This window comes from Anabas testudineus, chromosome 19, assembly GCF_900324465.2.
Source record: "Anabas testudineus chromosome 19, fAnaTes1.2, whole genome shotgun sequence".
Classification (NCBI taxonomy): Eukaryota; Metazoa; Chordata; class Actinopteri; order Anabantiformes; family Anabantidae; genus Anabas; species Anabas testudineus.
The window spans coordinates 3960671-3982078 of record NC_046628.1 but is presented as its reverse complement, the minus strand read 5'-3'; the positions used below and the strand labels follow the sequence as shown (position 1 = coordinate 3982078).

Sequence of the window (21408 nt, the reverse complement as noted above, 5' to 3'; positions counted from 1 at the left end):
GCCCACCCTCTCCGCCTCTGAAAAGTCTTTTCTGTCTAAGTTAGTGTGTCGCTGTTCTCGGCCCCCCGTGGCCTCATTATCACACAGACAGACTGAAGCACACCAGCCGTATCTGATAGCAGGAACAATAACACGCACACACTTAGCTTAGCCTGGCTTTAGAGAGACATGCTCTCATCCCAAACAGAGACGTATACTGTCCTCACACACTGTGGCGGGACTCAATAATATCTCCACCTAGAACCAGAGAAACATCTCATTACACCGTACAGACATATCACATAGAAATAGAAATGAGCCTTCATGGAATGATGGATAAAGTAAAGTGTGAAACGTTGGTGCAGGTTCTGTTCTGCTTTGTGCACGTGTGGCTGCCAAAGCATCTGGCTCACTAGCGTTTATTGATGATTCCTCAGCTGGCAAACGCTACAGGATGAATGCAGGTAAACAACAGTCCTAAACATAGTGCCAAAGCAAACTAAATGCTTTTTCAGTGTGAACAGGTGGAATATCCCTCACTGGCCAATAACCAATCAATTACCTGATGGAGCTGCGTTCCACCTGCTGTAGACCAGACTAACAAGCGCCTGCAATGAAGCTCCGGGAGAGCACCAGCATGAAGGTGTCTGCCGACGTCTGTGGGCTGAGGACTTCTGGCAGGTATTGACTGCAAAGGATTTTCCACAACATATCAAATACGAGTTAGTTTGTGTGTTTATACTGTTACTTTGGAATCTCTACATGTTCAACTGAGCTTGGGCACTTCATTAGAATATTTTCTGTTTGCTGTTTGCCTGTTTCCAGTGCTATACAAATAAAACTATCATCGATATTATTACTGATCTGTGGCACATATACTGCTCCATAATTAGTGGGTTAAAACATTAGATGAGGTCAACAAACGATCTCGGCGCTAATTAAAATTTAGCTTGTGCAGCTCATCAAAGCAATTAGTGCAGAATATTAATGAGAGGAGTGAAATGCAAGAAGGGAGGAGGATAATAAATGGTGCGTGAATATGTGTGTGTGAAGACAGTGGCTCTAACATGCTTACAGGGCTACACCACAGCAGAGGTATGAAAGAGAGACACGAGTGTGTCTGTGACCACAGAGAGGTGGCACCACTGGACGAAAGGGGAGATTAAGTGCACTGAGTGATTTGGAGGTAATAGATGAAAAAAGGCCCCAAAGTGACAAAAGCTGTGACACAATGGAGCTAAAATGGAGCAGAGTGATCCCTCTTCCCGCGTCTCTCGATCCCTGCCTGTCTCCGCGCCTCACATTCCTCCATGTTGCCCCGTTTTCCTCTCTTGGCAATTTCTCGCTCTTGCACAGAAGCAGCCGTCTGCCAAAGTGACTTCCCTCGTTCTTCAGGCGACAGGGCCCTCGCCAGATCTGAAAAAGCGGGAGGGAGGGGGAGGCGGCGGCGGTGTTGGCTGAAAAAACTGGGGAGAGAGGAAGAGAAGCAAAACAAGTGCAGACGGTCTAGGGGCTGTTGCAGTACGCTGATGGATGAGATGGCGCCACGACAGAAACATCATGTTTCTCGTGTTGACTCATCTTTCCCTTATTCATCTTTGTATTACATCCATTTCAAACATTCCACAAATGAAACGGACACTGCTTATGAGAGAAACACCTTTATTATTCAGGGCTGTGCGTGTACATGCTGCGTGTTCTTGTTGTCCAAACCTCGAGATAAAAGCTCGCCGAGTCTCTGCACAGGTGGAGAAGAATCCTCTCACACTGAATCCAAGATAACAGACAAATAAAGTGGGTTGAGGGAAGATGGGAAACGGAGGGTCGTTGCACAGCAGCTCATCCACTGAGAGGTTTCTACCAAATAAATTATACACAGATGCACAATAAACATAGGAAATCTGTGCACAGAGACATCTAAACAGCGGCAAACTAACCTTATTTACACACTAACACGACCAAGGCATGCCGGCCTCCACTGTCACATCCATGTGACGTGAGTGTGGGAGCAGGAACAACGGGGAAGATTGGTTCATCTGCAAAATATTGTTTTTCTGGGTTAAGGTACTAAGGGTCTGTTCTTTGTTTCTCAGTGCTACATATTTTCAGTGAGCTGCCACTGCTGCAGGTGTACATGTTTTTTTTTTTAAAGGACATTTGTACACCTGCATTTCAATATGGCTCCGCTGACAAAACTGTCACATAAAGCTGGCTGAGCTACAGCTCCAGCTCATAGCCGAGGTAATACTTTGCTGGTCTTGCTAAAATATAAAAAAAAAAAAAAAAAAAAAAAAAAGGCTGGAGTTCCAGATCTGGTCCCAGTCACCTCACAGTAACTACTCCCACCAATGCAGCACTACTATAAATATATATATATATTTATATGCTTTAGCCAGAAACAGCAAACATAAACTAGCGCTGCCTATTGAAGAATAGGAAGATCAGGTTTCTTCGGTCATCATTCTGTTGGCATCTTTATGTTCCCATCCAGCAGAAGCCGGCGCAGTTCCTGGGGGTCGGTCACAGGAAGAGAGCAGGTGAAGTCCTGGCAGACGTATGCTGTGGCGGCACCACCCTGCTGGGACATGGAGGACAGGACAGGCAGGCGCTGGCACAGGAAATTGTCTGCGCTGCCATCAACGAGCATCAAGACCTGGTGAGGAGGGACAGAATAAAAGTGAATGAGGGTGAGGGTAGTATGTTGGAAATGTGTGTTTATTGTCAGAGACCTGAAAGAAACAGAACAAAAACGTAACAGATTACAAATAACACTGTAGGTGAAGTAGAAAAACAAAGATAAAGCCTTTTACTTTTCCTCAGTCAGCAATGGGTTGATAAATTAAACCAGGTTACTGCAGCATTATTTCGATTAGTTAGGCCAGTCTACTGGTTTAGATTAGTGAGAGACAAGGCCCACCTTCAAAATACAGTACAGTAAAACACTCTGGTCCTTCACATCCTTTTTTTTTTTGTTTTTAGTCACCATCTTACAAATCCACTTTTTCTATTTGCTGTATTTCTTGATTCATTCAAGTATTTAAATTTATTCACATAAATTGCCCAAAAAATCATTCCAGCTAATGGATTGGATTTCCTTTCTTTGTTTAGCAGCTGTCCAGTCACAAAGGGCGTGTAGTCAGTGAATTTGCATATTTCAAGTAAAGCTATGTAATTCCCCCCCCCCAAAACACACACACACAAAAAAAAAACAAAACAGAAAAACAAAACAAAGCTCCTAAAAATAACACATTCAGTCGTGGGTCAGCGGCCGCCTTGGTCTCATGCCCACACTAGAGGAAAGACAATAGTATGAGTGGATGGATGTGTGCTTCACGTGTTCCGCCTGCAGCAGATATAAAACTGAAATAAAGTGCACTGCTCTAACAGTGTTGTTTATTTCAATACTGGAAATGAATTTACTGAGGAGTGTGTGAATGTGTTTTAGCTTTAGGATGGAAAGACACAAGCTCTCTTTACATCACTCTGTATTGGGTCAGTGTGTGAGTTGGTGGTTGTGGAGCCAGCCAACCAAAGTTAAGAGGGCTGCCTGTTTGTCCCTCAGGCAGTTTCCTGTCAAACAAATGTCCACTCGTCCTGGCCGACACCTGGTTCACAACACAGCGAGAAATGACAACATAAACTACGGAAGAGCCAGGAAGACAGAAGGAGCAGAAAGGTCCAATAACTATAGTTCACTTCATCCAGCACGACTGTGGGGGTGTCTCAGGTTCCCTAGTTTAGCACGTTCCTGTCAACACCCTCAATCTAGCCCTGGTCATTACACAACATTGTCCATTAGAGCTTTCAGTCCTCCTCTTTCCTCTTAAGGTGTATGAGCCAGCATTCATTCGTGCAGAATGGTTCACGTCTTCTCCATCCTCTCTCTATGAGCTACGTGTTCGCATTAACCCGCCATCTCAATGTGTCCCGTGTGTCCCACTCAGCCATTTAGATGCTCATTTGTGCCGGTAGCCATCTGCACATCTAATGCCAAGAACCTATCAATGCCGGCAGCGGCGAGGTCTTTCTGTTTCTATTACTAAATGTAAGGTCTGATAAAAATCTCGTCTTTAGGGAATGATCGAGTGGTGCTGCTCTATTTTATCTTATTCTCTACTTGGGTGACAAAGCTTCAAGAAAATATATTTTTGACACTGTAGATGGTTTCCTGTTAACAATTTTAGGCATTACAGTGCGCACACACACACACACACACACACACACACCTGGGAAGGCTGTTAAGGAGTGTGATGGAATGTAGCTATAATGGTGTGACCGTTGCTATGGAGACAGGAGGAGGATTTCCCTCCCAGGTCCAACCTAGTCCTCTTGGTCTTGACTCTTCCGTTCGGTTGTCAACTTCATGCGGTGCCTCCCTGTGCCCAGACCACATCCAGCCACACGCCCTCAACTTAAAGGTCACACTGTAGTCTGTCTGTGTCACAACAACACTATCTGCACACACCCCCCGGGAACCCACAAGGACGTCTGTATCTGTGTGTGTGTGTGTATGTGTGTGTGTGTGTGCGCGTGTGTGCGTGTGTGTGTGGGAGAGACAGTGATGCCGAAACACTGCAGCAGTGAGAGACAGGGAGACAGATTATGTGCAAACGTATATACAAGTCAAGTGAATGTGATAAAGTGGATGCAAAGTGTGTGGTCTTGGACTCTGTGTGTGTCTGTGTGTGTGTGTGTGCGTGTGTGTGTGTGTGTGCGAAGCTGTAACAGACAGCACAGTTGGCTACACATGAGAGCACAGTCTCCAACTCCCACAGGGTTAATCCCCTCATACACTGGGCAACCCTGAAACAAACACACATCAACACAGTCACACAACTCCCACCCGTTAAACGTCCCCACACTGACAGCTCCCTCCCACTCGGCTTCTCTCACTCCGCCAAACCAGTCGAGCTCAGACACTTTAAAAGAACACAGTGTACCTGTGCTGACAGTGACACACAAATGTGCACACTCACACACACACTTTTGTATGGCAGTCAGTGTGGGGACTCTCATTGACATAATTGATTCTCTAGCCCCTACTGCCGCGACGGCCATGTTAATCTACTCTGTTTCAATTCTCCAGCTATCACATGTACTGCCTTACCCTAACCCTAACCACCGCAAATAAAAATTCATGCTGGTCCTCACAATGATAGCCATAGAAACACACACACACACACGTCTTCAGGAACCATTTTAATGTTTTCCCTCCTCTCGGTTTCTATCCCATCTAGTGACTTATGGGCCAACCTCTGTCAAGGAGGTAGAGCCAAAGAAACATGATGAACACACCAAACACACATTTGTACGAGCCGCTGTCATACCTCGGGAAGACTGATGACAGTGGCTGTGAACAGAGCCGTGTGCAGCTGAGCATGAGGAGATTTACTTCCTCCGTCCTTGTCGTTTTGTTATTTTCTCGCTCTCACACAGATATACATACTGACGTGAGGGAACCTGCTCAACCTGACATCTGGACCGCCGCACCAGGACAGGCACACACATACATCCTCAGACACTTAGATGATGATTAAAATGATTTACATAAGAATAAAACTAATGTCAGTCGGTTGTCAGGAACAAATGGTAGCGTTGTATCACACTATTTCAAACCATTTCATTTCAAATACCAAGTTATTTTCCTTGTTTCCTGTAATATTATGTGAATGAACACACTCACTGTTATTATTCACATTCCTAACACTAAAACTGGACCTATAATAAAGTGAAATCAAGTCCACAACATGAAAACTCTATGATACTATTAAAACATTTAGTGGAACTAAAACTAAATGGGAATCAATGGGATCAAAAATAAAAATGGATTTGAAACTGGTGCCACCACCTGAGAGATAACAAATCAACACTACATCACACGCAAAATAAAAATAAATGAGATTGATTCAATCAGCCCAAACAAACACATCCACCTCCCCTCGCGTTTTCAGTACTGCTACAGGGTAAAACATCACTGCACACGCGTTTAAAAACGAACGCGACGGACACTTTGGTGAGAGCTGCCGTCGTACCCCAGGCGGCTCCGTGTGCAACTAAGCTTAATGGGATTCACTTCCTCCATCCTTCACACACAGATACACACACTGTCATGAAGGAACGTGTTCAATCATCATAATAACCCGGCGTCAAAACTACAAACATTTAAGAAATATAACAAATCATATGGTGTCAACTTAACGTTCATTCAGCCCTAGTTTCTAATTTATTATGTTACCATCTTCAAAGGAAGTTGCTTCTCTGCCATCTTCACACATTTTTTGTGTTGCTATTTTACCTTTTGGTTGCACTTATTGGTGACATTTAGTTTGGAAACCAAAGAAAACATAAAGTTCCTTTTGTTTAGGAATTTTTATGATACCTACGAAATAGCCTAAACACATCTCCCGACCTGAGCTAGAGTGAGTATTGCGAGCCTGTTCCAGCAGTGTGCTCTGTCCTTTGTCACAGCAGTCATCAGTCTGCAGCTGCTGACAGTCTCTACAGGCCGCTCTCCACTGAATCATCGGCGTCTGCAGCGGCACGTGAGGACGCCCTGGTGTCTGTGTAGAATTAACAGCCACCCTCTTCAGTGCAATCGCGACACCTACGGCATGCTTCATCAGCTTATGTTGAGTTTTCAGATGAAAGGGAATTCTCATCTGGTCCAGTTCAAAATGTTAAGGAGATGAAGTCTGACATATGAGCGATATGAGGCCAGAGGGAAATGAAGCAAACGTCATAACTTCAGGTACTGACTCAACTGTAACAACACTTTCTACAAAAAATGATATTTCACAACACCATCACCCAGGTAACCTACATACAGTACCTACTACACCTGGTAGAAAAACACCTAGAACTACCATGTTAGAACATTTTCTGAGCGGGTTTTACAGGCTAAATATCACGGTGGCGCTGCAGTAGACGTTTCTAGACTGCAGTTAGAAAACTGAAATAACACTTTTAGAAAGGATGTGTACAAAACCACGTTACACGGTGCTTAGCACCCACTCTGACGCACTTCTAGTTATAATTTGCATTAAATGACTACTTTCAAAAAATAAAACATGACTTTGCTCTAGACTGCATAGTGCCATAGGTGTTGGCTCTTGCTGTACAGTCACTCTGTGCCGAATGGCCAGTGAACACTGATGACCCTTGAGGACCACTGGCGACTGCATGTGTGAGATTAAAGACTGCTGGACTCCACGAGAGGTGTTTCATTAGCTCTTAGTCACACAGCAGGTTAGAGTTGGAAATAAGACTTTAAAATTTCCGCTTTCTTTCCAGCTCATCACAGGAGACTGTAAACTTAGTTATGTGTCAGAGTATTGCTGTTTGGAACATACAGGCTGTTAAACCAAACTGTGGAGGAAGTCCGCTGTAGCAGCTCACATCTCATTTTAGTGCGATTCTTATCCTCTTTCCCCTCAAGCATCTCTGAAACATCATAATCAATAAAGTTACTTGTTGTTGAGGTTCCTATTAATGCCGACCAAAACGACTTGCACAAACTATTCATGCTTCTCCTTTAACTAAGTTTTTATGTTGAGGTGGTGAGGCATTTAGGGACAATGCAAAGTGTAGGTCATTCATGTTTTGAAAACCCCCAAACCCCAGTCATTTAATGTATATATTTGATCTAATATATAAAATGAACTTTTTTGCTGGAGCAGGTTGAGGATTTGCTACAGCCACTAACTGTCCACTACTCTAAGTGTCGATATTTTTGCAGATTTACAGCATCTTGAGATGGTTTATGTAGTATTTTTTACACTCTAGGATATATTATCCACATAGAGGTCTAAAAACTGTAACCTGATATTTAAGAACTGTTTCATTTGTCATTTTGCTCAGAATTATTTAAATGTTTTATTACATTTATATGTAAATCAAGTACAAATTACCAGTTAATCATAAGGTTGGTGAAAATGTATGGATGTATGTAGAAAGGACATCTAGGCTGTTTGTATCAAAAGATAATAAATTAAATGAATTTATAATTTATTTTGTGGATAGTTTTTCATAGTGCAGTAGTTGGCTGTGCTTACTGAACTTCCTATATAAACAGAACTGTTTGCTTTGAGTCGTTCACTATTAATGACCAAAGAAACTGTTAGTAATAGATGGTCTGCACTCTTCTACTTTATTGGTACTCTAAATGCTTTTACAGTGCAAGCACACACACACACAAACAGACACAAACACACACCAATGGTAGAATCCAACCACCTTTACCACGATTAGTAGTATTTACATGAAAATTCAACGTTTCCTATGTTTAATTAAATGTTTTTTACAGTGTTTAAATATGTTAAGCACAAATTAAGTATTTTAAGTGAAGGTATCCATTTGCTATGCCAACAAACTGAAATAATAATAATAATATTAGACTCTAAATATTTGCAACATTTAATCTGCAGTCTGTGCTGTCAAATAATAAATGATTTTTTTGCCACAGTCCTGTAACCCAAGCAAAACCCTCCTCCACATATAGAATATAAATATAACCATAGTTAGTTAAATTTGGATGTCTGTTATATCACTAATTATATGCAGTGTGTGTGTGTGTGTGTGTAAGCACAGATGCAAACATGGACACCTTACCTACTCAGTGTGGGTTTTATTTATCAAGCTGGACTGCAGCACATACAGTATAAAGACAAGAGACAAGCACAGGGAGAGGTTTATGTCTCAAACAACACCAGTACAGCTGTCCATTCTCAGCTGGATCCAGAGTGTACACCCTCCATATAGCTTTATGGACATATTGGCACATGGTGAAATTATGAGACAGAAGCTTGGAGATAAAATCCTTAATTTCCAACCAAAGGATTGACAGGGATAGACAGATTAGAGAGACGAAGGTCAGAGGTCACAGAGGAGGACTGTGAGACTGTCCAGCTCTAATCCTCTCCGGCTCTGTGTTGTTACCAGACCTAGTTAGCCTCTGACGAGGCTCTCTATCTCCCTCCTTCCCTCACTTGTCTTGCCCTCACTGTCACCCTACTAACTCTTCCCACGTCTCTAAGGTCTCGTTAGGGACCTCCCTCCACAGATGCTTTCAAGAATGACTGTCTCTCCTCTCAAGGGCCATGTTCCTCCCTTCCCTCTGCCTTTCTACACTATACTGTATATCATCTATTCCACTCTGTCCTCCTCTATCCACTCTACTCTCCAGGGAAAAGAAAGACAAAGAAGGAACAGTCCTATCCCTAATATCTTCTTTCTTTCCGCATCTTTCACTATCACAACCTTCTTGTGTTTCTCCTGAACACCTACTGCCGCCCCATTTCCCTACTGCATCAGTACGACTTTCAGTACTTAAGTGCACCCCAGAGACAGACAGCAAAACTGACTGCTGTGACTCTCTGACTCTAACAGTGTAACACTGACACAAAGACATAGGTGAACAGTATTTTGGGGGCCAAACACACAATTGTGACTGATTAATAAGGAGCGCTGACAAGTGGTAATCAGGCTAACAATGGGAAATCACAATGGGAACCTCAGTCTTTGAAATAAATTATTCAACTCAAAAAAGAGCACACGTGTAAAACTTCAGTTGACATTAATTCATCCTTTGATTTGTTGCTAAAATTACTGCCAAGATGTGTTGCTTTACCAGAACATAGAAACAATGCTCTCTTAATGTTCTGATGAAAAAAAAGAAAGACAGAGAGAGAAACCTTGAGGGCTTTGTACTTCTCAGGATTTTGGATGATTTTTTTGCAACTGTCAAATCAAGATCTGCTAATCTCCACAACAAATGCAGCTGCTGATATTTAAAGGAGACATTATGAACAGTAGCAGGGGTTTAAGTTTGGGTTTAATCCATCGTTGGTTACGTGTTCTAGATGCCACATTTACAAGTCATTTATATTTGCTGTAAATACATATGATGGATGTGAGACAAAACTTGAATTGAATTTAGGCTTTTATGTGTTTTATATCTGGTATTTACACCTACACAGTATTAGAACAGATCATTTTAAAGCAAATGCAACTCAATATTAATTTTGCAAATCCATTTGGTTTGCAATAACTCCTAATTACTTGCATTTTTCAATTATGCATTTTTTTGTAAATGGCAGTTGCTCTGAATTCTACCATTATCTATAAAGACAGGTAAGCCTGCTCCAACAGAAGTAGCCATGCCAGACCAATTCATGACACTGTGCTTTACAAAGGAGATTCTATGGTTTGCATAATGAGCAGGTCCTTTCTTCCTATGCTGTTCTAAACTGTAAGTGCACCAGGACAAAAACCATAGTAGAATCACAACTGAAACTACATTTTACATGCGAACATGCAAAACACCAGGACTTTGACTAAAGCAAAAATGGATCATCGTTTTTATTATTTACACCTGTGCTTCTCTTAATGTTTTCTCTTAATATTATGGTGGAATACCTTGAGTGAACAATTAGTGTCCAAATTAAAGACGTTAAAGATATATAACATAAAAATGGTTATGAGACCCACATGTGCAGGTCCACTTATAGCAGTTAACTATTAGTAATGATGTTTCATTGGGACAAATGTGCTTATGAAAGTGCAAATGATTGTTAGAATGGCTTAAGTCAGTATCGGAAAGAACAGAAAAACAAACACAGCTGAAAAATAAGGGGGTGTGGGGAGGGGAGGGGAATAATTGCTATTAAGACACAATCTGTATTTGTGTTCCAACCCCCCACCCTCACACAGCTTCTGTGTCTCCACAATCAACAAACCTAGACCCAACATTAATCAGGCTATATTTCTGTGTAATAGAAAAATTAACCACAATTTATTGGAGCAATTACAATTAAGAGCAATGTTGCAGTGTGACTGTTATTGCTGTAATTGATTCCAACAAGCGCAAAGTGCAGCACGAGCTCGGGGTGAACTGAGAAGCTCAGGCTCTCATAGCCAATTAAAATAGTAGATAAATTGCTGTAAGTGAAGAAAGATCTAAGAATGTGTGTGTGTGTGTTTGGATTAGCATCTTAGCCTCAAACCAGGACAACAGGCAACGAGTAACTGGATTTAAGTTAGACATGTTCTCTGCTCATACTGTACCTACCTAATGTAATGTGGAGTGCAATCCTTCTCTATCGTCTTTCTACATTTTATCCAATTTAACATCCTCCCACTTCCCATCCTTGGCACTTACTGCACATGATCCCATCATGCACGTTCTCATAGACTCCCATTCTCTACTTATACTAATTAATTACCTAATTTCATTATCAGCTGCTGCTGCCCCTTTTTTTCTCTTTAGTAAATTCATGATTAATGCCTGAGTGTTCACAACAGATACACGTGACATGTCATGTTTATGTGTGTGGTTTGATTTACATGTGAGCATATGTACCAGAATATGTTTCATTGCATTATGTTGCATCTGTTACTATATGTGAACATGCTTCTGGGCAGGGGACACTGAAAAGTGTGTGTGCACACACACTTGCACTTGTCAGAGTGTGTGTCTCACAGCTGCTGCAGGCAGTGGTGCTACTCTGCTGGGAGGGTGGTATCTCATCCCTGAGGATGAGTGTATGAGCCTGTGTGTGTGTGGGTTTAGTGTTGCTCGATCATCACATCTTGGCCTGGCCAACACTGTTGCTACTGCCACTAATGGCCGGCTGTTCAACATCTGGAGACACTCTCCCTCCTGTCTCTTTTTCTATCTACAACTTTGCATCTATCTCACTCTGAGGCTGAATAAAAGCTCTTCAGAAGTAGGGAAAATTCAAAAAATAAAAAGATCGGGAACCTTTGTGTCACTCACAGAGCAGGATCTTTTTCAGTCAAGCTTCTGCAAACACACACATTTCTAAAGCACATGCTGTTCCAGCGTTACATTCTGTGACTGAGGTAATACAACTGAAATCTAGTTTTGGGCACTTATATGGCATACTATCTGTTTTAGTAAGAAAAACCCGCCACTCAGGGGTACTCAAATACAATGAGGCTCATCCTATTTTGTCTGTGTATTTCTTTCTCTTTTCCCAACTTATTGGCCCCTGTGGTAACCCAGTGGGACCATCTTATTGGTCCCACTGGGTTCCTGCAGTCACCACAATCTCTTTCCCATCCTTCACTGTACGATGCTGTTAAAACTCAATTCCTCTTGTGTCCTCAGCTCTGCCATTACTGCCTTCATTAGCAGACACAGGCCAGCACCTTCCATCAGGCTGAGGTCTTATTAGATTGAACTGAATTCAGAAAATAGCTTTTAGCTTATCTTAATTAGACAAAAAACACGTACACAAATGCTGGGGTGATGACCTGCAAATACTTTCCTGTACGAGGTAACTGCAGGTGTTACAAAGCCACGCATACCAAGAGACACATTTATCAAATGGACTAAAGCTAACATTACATTACATTTCCTACCTTTTACTAGTACTAATATTAATATTTATTGAGCTTATAGTCTACTACAAAGAGAACCCCATGATTACTTGACTAGCAGAAACCGGGCCCAGCATGTGACCAGCATGGCTGGACACACTGATACATCCCCTTAAGAATAGATCCATCCTGATAATGGCTCTATCTGGCTCAGCCTCGGTATCTGTCTCTCTGCAGGGATCTGGAATGGCCTGATGTAACTGCAGCAACCGCCTGATACTGCACAACTCATCTATATTTCAGTAGCGTCTTGTTGAATGTGAGGGTGTATGTGTGTGCGTGCATGTGCGTGTCACTGGACAATTGCTGCTTTAATTTACTGATCTAATTTCGGTTACGGGCTGGTTAAGTAAACAGCGCTCAGTGAGCAGTCACACAATCAGAGTGGTGAAGCTGTGGATATCTGTGTGTTTCATTTGTTTTCCTTCTTCAACTAGTATGTAGCACTCTATTATAGAAGATTTCTGTTCACAACAGAAGCAAACCTACCACCAAATCCAGTTTTTAAGGCAAAGCCTTTGCTCTACCATTTCTTTTTGTTTAAAATATTAAGACAATTATGCCTAAACAATATTCTTACTGCAGATTTAACAAGGTTATACCCACTGAGATGAACAGCCCCTATTCTTTCAAGATAAAAAAACATAAGCATTATGAGGAAAGTCACAGACTTACTCAACATAAAATGAAGGCAGCAGGCTAATCTAAAGGCGTGGCTTAGTTTGATATAATTCAATTCAGAAACAGAAATCTGGGCATCAGCATCAGGCTCTCACTCCAGTGCACTGTGCGCCTTTACTCATGTGTACACAAGAAGTACAATATGAAACATAACTGACTGTTGATTCTGGCCTATGGTGCTGTGTAAGCTGCTTAGAAACAACTCGTTCTGTGCGTTTTGAGTAATGAAAAAGTTTGTTCAAATGTATCCTGAAAATGCTTCACCTTCATTTTACAGAGCTAATTAATAAATTATCAAATCTACACACAGTTAAGACTAACTTTAAAAGTCAATTAATTAAATCACATTCTAAGATATATGGACATTTCCCATGCAATCAATGTATTTAAACACTATCAGAGGTGTTGGGTACAAGTGAAACATAACTGACAACAAAGCAAACTGGTAAAGAAATTGGAGAGAGGGAAGTCAAGCGCTCCACCGTGTTACTGATAACGTTTCTTTGTTTCGTCTTAGCTCTCATTTGTTAGCACCAGTTTGTTTCTATGCTCCGCTAACATTAGTCTGTTAGTGATGGCTTTTAGAGTAGTCACAAAATTATTTACCATCATCTTGGAACTTATCGACAACTGATGTTACTGATAGAGTCCATATTGCACAGAGCCTGGTGTAACACAGTTGAGTTACACCTTTTTCAATCAGATGTTGATATAAAGGCAGCATTAAACTAATGATATAAAGGAAGTAAACATTTGAGCATAAAACAAGTGATAAAATGTGGAAACAGGAAATGTTGTGTAGCCAGACAACATTCGTTTGAGAGCTTGCAGGAAAACTTGCATATGCACAGATACAAACTTCTTACACTAGGGAAGGGCATTAAAGTCAACTAATGCTTCAAAACAGATACAGTATCTGGGAAGTTAATACACTGAGGAGAGGAGCTCAGGCTGACCTTTAAAGACTGACACTTAAACCAGCCAACACCCCAGGCGCTGTTCTAGGTCGCTTCCGTTCTGCATCTGTGTGTTCTTGTGACTCCATTTTTCAAAGGTTATTGTGAATCTGCTGCCACCATGGAGACACTGCTGTTAGGAGTAAATCAGTGTATATCTATTGTCTGTGCTTCAGGTTTATCTGGGGACCGGTGACACATTTGTCCCAACACGTTTGTCAAGACGATGCATTCCTCTTTCAGACAAACACAGACAGGATCCAGAAACTCACCTTGTGTGGTAGGAAGAGGGAGTTGACAGCTGTTAGAAGACTTGTGGTGTCAGGGGCGTCCCTCTGTCCACAGATCACAATCTTAAAAAAAATAGAAAATGTTAGGACAGAAAGCTCACGAGATGAGAGTATGAACTGATTGAAATAAGTAGGAGGGAGTGATTTGTAGCAGTAACAAGGGAAGCAGGTGTTTTCCCTGGGAATGGCTCACCCCACCTCACCCCTGACCTTGCTACCCTCGCCCTATCATCCCGAATCCTCTACAGGTTAACTCTTCTCCATGCTCTGGCTCTCCTATGGCTGTTTCCTTCCACTGATAGCACAGCACATGCCTCCACATTAACTTTTCTTAGGGTCACCAGGAAACTTCAGGGTAACTACAGTCGTTATTTGCTGCCGTGCTGGTTTTAGTGGTTTCAGGCTAACTGAGGGTGTTAATATTTTAAATCTGATTATATAACTGAGGCTGAATCGCACAAATAGCCCATTAAATGTACGGCAACAACAACAAGGAGAAGAAGAAGATTTTCAGAGTCAGTGTGTCCAGGGATTAAGTGAGTGTTTTTGTAGAGCGCTGTCATCCTCCAATGACCTAAAATTAGTATTAGTATTAAAAGTATTAATTATTAAAACCCATTTCTGGACAAGTTGAAAATAGTACAAAGCCAGCGTTCTGGTAGCAACAATTAAAGCAACAAGTGGCTCAAAACACACATTTGCATCATGTGTGCATGTGTGCGGATGATGTGAATAACCTGCTTAAGTGTGTGGTGCTGGGCCATGAGAGCGCGGACCATTTCAGGCAGGGCTATGGGAACTCTGGTGAGGCGGTCGGAGAAGGCTGCCAGCAGCTGTTGGGATTTCTGGAGCCACTCCTGTCTTCCAGCGTAGTGGGAAAGACGCAGGAGGTTGGACGCTGACACTGAGTTAGCACTGGGCTCGGCTCCGTCCTGATCTGAAAAAGCACACACAAAGATACCATAACTATCATGTGTTCGTATGTTTTGCCAAACATTTTAGATATTTAGTCGTTTAGTTGTATTAAGGTCTTAAATTAAATGAGAATACTAACACTTTATTGATCCCCCATTCAAAGCAAAATTTATACAGAATAAAGTACATAAATACAAAAGAGGCCAATAGACAGTGAGACAGTCCTTTAAGGTGAGAAATCAGGTTTAGATGCTTGGTCCCCCATCCCAGAGTCACAGCACGAGGTGTGATGTGATTGACCAGATGAGCTCATGACTCAACCCTGTTGTGTCATGAGTGATTGGCTCTTATCTCTTATCAGTGTCCAATGAGAGCCTAGGGATGGGGGAGGGTTCTCATAACCTCAAGACCTCATGCTACCTGTCTTTTTTCGAAACACTGCCCTGATGCCACTGTTTTAAGACTGTGTGTAAAAAAGAGAATAATGCACATTCACACGTTCTACTGTACAGTGCGTTTGCAATATTTTTAGCATAAGATTTTTATGGTTTTCTGCATTAATTTGTCATAAAATGAAATGAAAAGTATTAACAAATAAAATGTACATAAAAGAGTAACGCAAAAAAAATCTGATCTTACATGTCTTTATTGAAAACAACTATAAAAACTTCATAATGCTAGTGGGAAATGTGTGTGAACCCTTTGAATAATGACCTAAAAAAAAAACTAATTAGAGTCAGGTGTTAGCATACCTGGAAGAAAATTATTTTAAGGGTGTGGACTAGAGCTAGTTCGAGTTTGCTCCACACAAATAGTATACGCTTACGAGATCCATGCCTCGCCAAGAAGAGCTTTTAGAGGATCTACGATCAAGAAATGTTGATTTACATAAAGCTGGAAAGGGTTACAAAGTGAAAAATGTTGGCAGAGGTCACATAAACATATTAAACTGCAGTAATAAAAAGACTCATGAAAACACCTCATGAAAGTTTGATGTCTGGTGTTTTTCAGCAGACTGGGTTTGAGCGGATGTATCATTAAACCTTTTACTTCAGTCCAGTGGGAATTCATCTGAAAGAATATTCTGGACAAAAACACAAGACAAAGACTCTTAAATCAAAAATTTTACCAAATGCAGCTCATTTATCAAAATAAAAATCAGAATACATCCTCAAACTGAATACTCGAAAACACACAAACACAGGAAAGTGTAGTATGTGTGAGTTGGAAAGTGGCACTGTGGTGGGGTAATCCATCTTGCAGTGACAGACTATGCTGCTGGGACAGGCGTCCACACTGCAGCGGCTGTAGCGTCACTAATGGGCTTCAACCCTACACAGCGCTGCCACCATAATGGCACAGTCAATCCTCGCGGATGAGAAACCTCTCGTCGAGCGTTGGCTCCCATAAACACACACAGATGCAGGTGTGACAGCGGCACTCCTGAACACAGATAAGCAGCCATCATCTTTGATCTGTCAACAGCTCTTAACAAGAATAACTGTTAGCTTTGGCACGGTTTCCCAATTTCATTCATGGTATCCTGGCCTTGTCTGAACTATTTACAACAAGCTACTGTATCTGTCACAGACACTTTCTTAAAAATATATTAGTAGTGTCACAATAACAAGTTAATTTCCATTAATTACAGGAAAAATAACGAGAAGAGGAATGGAAGAAACTGTGGAAGTGTGTAAGCTGTTAAATTAGATAGCTGCTGTCAGACAGCGGACTATAAAAGCAAAAACAAAAAGAAACAGGCATGAAACTTTGGTGTGACAGATCAAGGGGGAATGTCTGCAGGTCTACAAGGTGTCAGCTTCTCTCAACTGCAATATACTGCCAGCAGCCATTAGTTGGAGGAGCTGATTGGCAGCTGGGATGCAAGAATGGATGCAGTCCATGTCAAGGTCAGAACCCTTCACGCTTACTGTACATCCCATCAATCCTTCGAAACAAAAACCTGCCTTTGGCTACAGACATTGTGCAGCTTTCTAACATTAAACGTCATAGTGATTTAGAACATTATGTGTAAAGAGCTTGTAAATCATCACGCGTTAAGAAAAAGAAAATGTAAGATCAATCTTGTTACGGCCTCTCAAAACACAGATGTCCAACACTCTGTACTGTCCCTGAACGCCTTACAACTTGGACGGCCTAAACAAACAGGAATTGGAGTTCAATAGATTTAATAAACTATTATATAGTCTGTTCACTCTGTGCATATCTTATAATATATACTGTTACTATTATTATTATTATATTACCATTAAAAAGGCTCCAGTCATGCTAGTTGTCCTCTCTCATTTCTGAAAGATGAAAATTGCTATTATGTTTAATATCAATGGCCCATCTTATAAATGAACTTAAAAATTTTGGACACAAAAAAGAAGTTAAAAAGCTTCAGGATGAAGTTAAGATGTAAGTGAGATGACATGAGGCAGGAGCAGACCTTATTTCACATTCCCACTGTATATTGTGTGTGCTGTTTCAATCTGTCAGTAAGCAGATGGACCCGGAGACAGAATGGAGACAGATTTGACAGGTCTGTTGATCAAAGTAGCTGCAGAATCACAGCATCAGCCTGCTTTTGTGGTGAAAGAGGTAGGAAGGGGATGTCAATATATCTTTGCTCCCTTCTTTCATTCTCTCACCGCAATGGAGTAAAAGTGGCAGTAATATTATAGCAGAAATGTCCACGCTGAAGGATATACCGTACAGGCACGAGACAGAGGTGGATGAAAGAATGAACGAATTAGTGATTACACCCAACCACTAATACTCCCTCAGTTCAAATCAATGACTGCTCTTTATTTGTGCGAGCATGTTTTGTTCTTTCAAATCACTGTGGGTAAATTGTAGCTATGTGTTGACATTAGCACACTCCCTGCTGTGAAGAGCTCAAATCTGTTATTTATCCATATGTATGAGCCATCAATCCTTCAACTTGTCTGAGCCACAGAAGCATGTTGAGACTGCACTATTAATCCTACCCCTGTCATCAGTGTCTCCTTCCTTCTCTCAACCTATTCGAGCCACTGCCAGCAGGACTAGCATCAATTACTTATCATTTTATTTAACAGAATCAAATTAAACGTCTAAACTTTTACTTTTTTACTAGTATCTCCACAGGTAAAATGTCTCAGTGTACATCGATCATTCATCCCTCACCCTCTTTCAATTGCAGCAGGACAGTGCTGTCGTTGGGATTGCTGCAGAAGTAGCCTCCACCCTGGTCATCCCAGAACATTACGTCCTGCCTGAGCTGCAGCTCCTCAGCCCATTGCAACCACTTTGTCTGCAGCGTGGCCTCATACAGATCCAGCAAGCCACAAATGATGAAGGCATAATCATCCAGGAAGCCAGAGATAGGGGGGGATCTGTAGATCGTAGAGGGAGAAGAGGAATTAGAATCAGAGAAGTGACAGAAGAGCTGAGAAGATATTTTCCATTAAGAATTCATTGAATGTTGAAAGAAAAGAACTGTTAGGACAGTTCATGTTGGTGAACTAGTTCAGCTGCAGTTTTTTCCCTCGTCTTTAATATTGAAAAAGTGTGTTTATAAGCCCTAAAGAAGATCAAGCCATGTTTGCTAAGAAGACAGGAAAGAAACCCAGCAGAGTCGTTGGTAATTGAGACTCTAAAAAGCCTGAAGGAATTATTTGGGACAGTACAGGGCTACATTCTGATACAAACACCAAACTGAGTTTAATCCCTCCCTAAAGCATCTTCTCTATGGGAAATTACTCACGTGCTTTCTTTGTGACTGTCACAGAAGGCATCAGAGACAGTGAAACGTGCACACAAAGCAGCACACACACACACTGTCTTTTGAGTTTCAAGTGCAGGACAGTAGTTTGAGTTTGACCACCGTTCCTCACTCTAGCATGCGTTTTGCCACTTTGCCTACCTCCACCACGTTGTTTCCTCTGTTATCTCTCAATTAACGTCTTAAACTTTCTTTTTTATTTTCTTTTCATTTCTGCTTGCCCTTCTTCTTCTTTTGAAATCCTCTATTCACCTCCACCTCCAATTCTAAATCTACAGGCATGAGACACAGATGGATGAAAGAATGAACAACTTAGTAATTACAGCCAACCACTAATAATCCTGTTATTCCAGCTTCTCTGCTCCATCTGTCTACACTACAATAACAATAGCCCATCGGCGTCCAGTTCCCACAATGGCACTCTATCTAGGTGAGTGCAGGAGGATGAACGGTGACAGGAAGCCAGATAGTGCAGTCTCAGGCGAGACTGGTGGCTGAGGGTCAAGTGGCTGAAAACAGGAGGGGGCTTCGGTGGGGGTGAAGCACATGTGGAGGTCGTGGGAATACGAGAAGTCATATCTATGCATCTCTTTTCCAGACAGACAGCGTCATAAGTGAGACAGCAGGCATGTTTGCATTGGGCAGGACACTGCCAGTGCAGTGTTACCCCAATGGAGACGACTATTTGGACTAATATGCAAATTTCAAACAAAAAGAAAAGGTGTCTATGCTATGCTAATGGAACCAATGGAAGTAGAAACTTTACAGAGCTTTCAATCTGGAAGTGGGAAAGTTAATCAGGTGTACATCGCAAAATAATTTGGTAGGTTATATGGCAATTACCAACATGAGTCAGTTGTATAATGATGCCTCCTTCTCCGCACCACCAACACGCTCCCAACCCAGCGCACTTTTTCCACCCAGAGCATGCTTCTATTGCACAACGACATGTCATCTAGCTGGGGTGTCTCCAACAACAGAGATGACAGCCCGAGACAAGACCTCAAGAGGGCCTCACTGACACACAGAATAAAATGCAAAAGCCTTTCCAATATACTCAGCCTTTTCAGTCGCACCTTTAATAGTGCGTGTTAAATGAGTCATTTCCCTGAGAGCAAAGATAAAACACCTTGTCAGTCTACCGTATCATAGCACTCGTAGATGGTTTTATAAAAATAGCTCCATAATGGTTCTCTCATACACAACCTACTTCACTTCCCCCTGAATAAGTCTAAGAGGGAGAATTCTACTGGAAGTAGCAAGTAAACATATCATTTCATCATTTTCATCATTTTTACAACAGCAGTGAACCTTCAGCTGACAATAACTTAATATGTTTGATTATGCTACAAAATACACTGTAGCAATTATGTTGTGGCATTACATGTGAAATAACATGTAATAGTATTTAAAATAACATGAGACAGAGCAAAGACAGAGAAAATGGTAAGATACCCTGACAAAGTTCCCCGTTTGACTCATTAGTCAGAAAACATAACTGGGTCTTGTTTTCCTGTGACGGTCTGGAGACCCTTAAAATTTTTCTCACATTCCCGCTTTTCTCATCTAATTGCTCCTTGTGCTCCGGTCCATGCAGTGATTCTTAATACTTTATGTTTGCTTTCTTTTGAAAATTTGCTGCATCCTTCTTCTTTCATTTTATAAAACCACATAATATAGGCCAAAAGGATGCTTACTGATCTGATAGCACACTGTACTTCAGCATTGCTTTATTTCTCAAATGCACAATGTAGACAGTAAATTAATAAATAGAAACAAAAAAACAAAAAAATTGTATTTAAGATGCAGCATATATATGAAATAATTCCTTATGGATGCTAGGCCCATACTGTAAACTAGACCTCATAAAGGAACAGAACGAGTCGGCATAGAGGAGCGTTGTGTCACCACTGGCTTTACTCTGCATAGACTTGGAGCTTCAGGTGGACCAGACAGTGACGACAGCCTCAGACTTTTGAAAACTCTCAGGAGTACTCATTAGGGATAAAATCATAACTGGATTCATTCTAACCCTGCTAAAATTCCACATGGTCAATAGTACCGTTTCAAATTTTCATTTTAAGCTGCAGATGATGGCTGCAGACTCAGTTTAGTAACTTGCATTAATATAAACTCTGATACCAGTTCTATTATGGACTCACTCTCCTTCTACACTTCAGGTACCAAGCTGTCACCTTTACACCTACAAATACACACTGTAGACTCAGTGCTTGTCAGCCTGATGGCGCATTAGCGCGTGGACATTTCACCTATATGATTTGTGCTGCCTACAGACTTTGGAGAGACTCTCCGCTGCTGTCTTTCTAAGACTCAATTATTTATGCACACACACTCGGGCACAGGTTAGAGTAATTGAGAGAGTACGTTAGAAATAATCATCATCATCACTTTTCAGACC

General features: G+C 41.5%; 1 protein-coding gene across 5 annotated transcripts in view; it reads right to left on the bottom strand.

Annotated features, from left to right (window-relative positions):
* Positions 1–1624: 1624 nt before the first annotated feature.
* spata20 (spermatogenesis associated 20) overlaps positions 1625–21408 on the bottom strand; it is a 29949-nt gene continuing 10165 nt past the window's right edge. For 2 of the 5 annotated variants that reach the window (XM_026351579.2, XM_026351581.2), the window contains exons 13-16: positions 18392–18600; positions 15043–15242; positions 14288–14368; positions 1625–2632 (exon numbers count right to left, since the gene is read on the bottom strand). In XM_026351579.2, the coding sequence (XP_026207364.1) occupies positions 2438–2632; positions 14288–14368; positions 15043–15242; positions 18392–18600 (685 nt within the window). In that variant the 3' untranslated portion in view covers positions 1625–2437. Of the gene's footprint in view, positions 2633–14287; positions 14369–15042; positions 15243–16199; positions 16305–18391; positions 18601–21408 lie in introns of those variants that run through there. The other 3 variants (XR_003298301.2, XR_003298302.2, XM_026351582.1) reach the window with 3 other exon arrangements.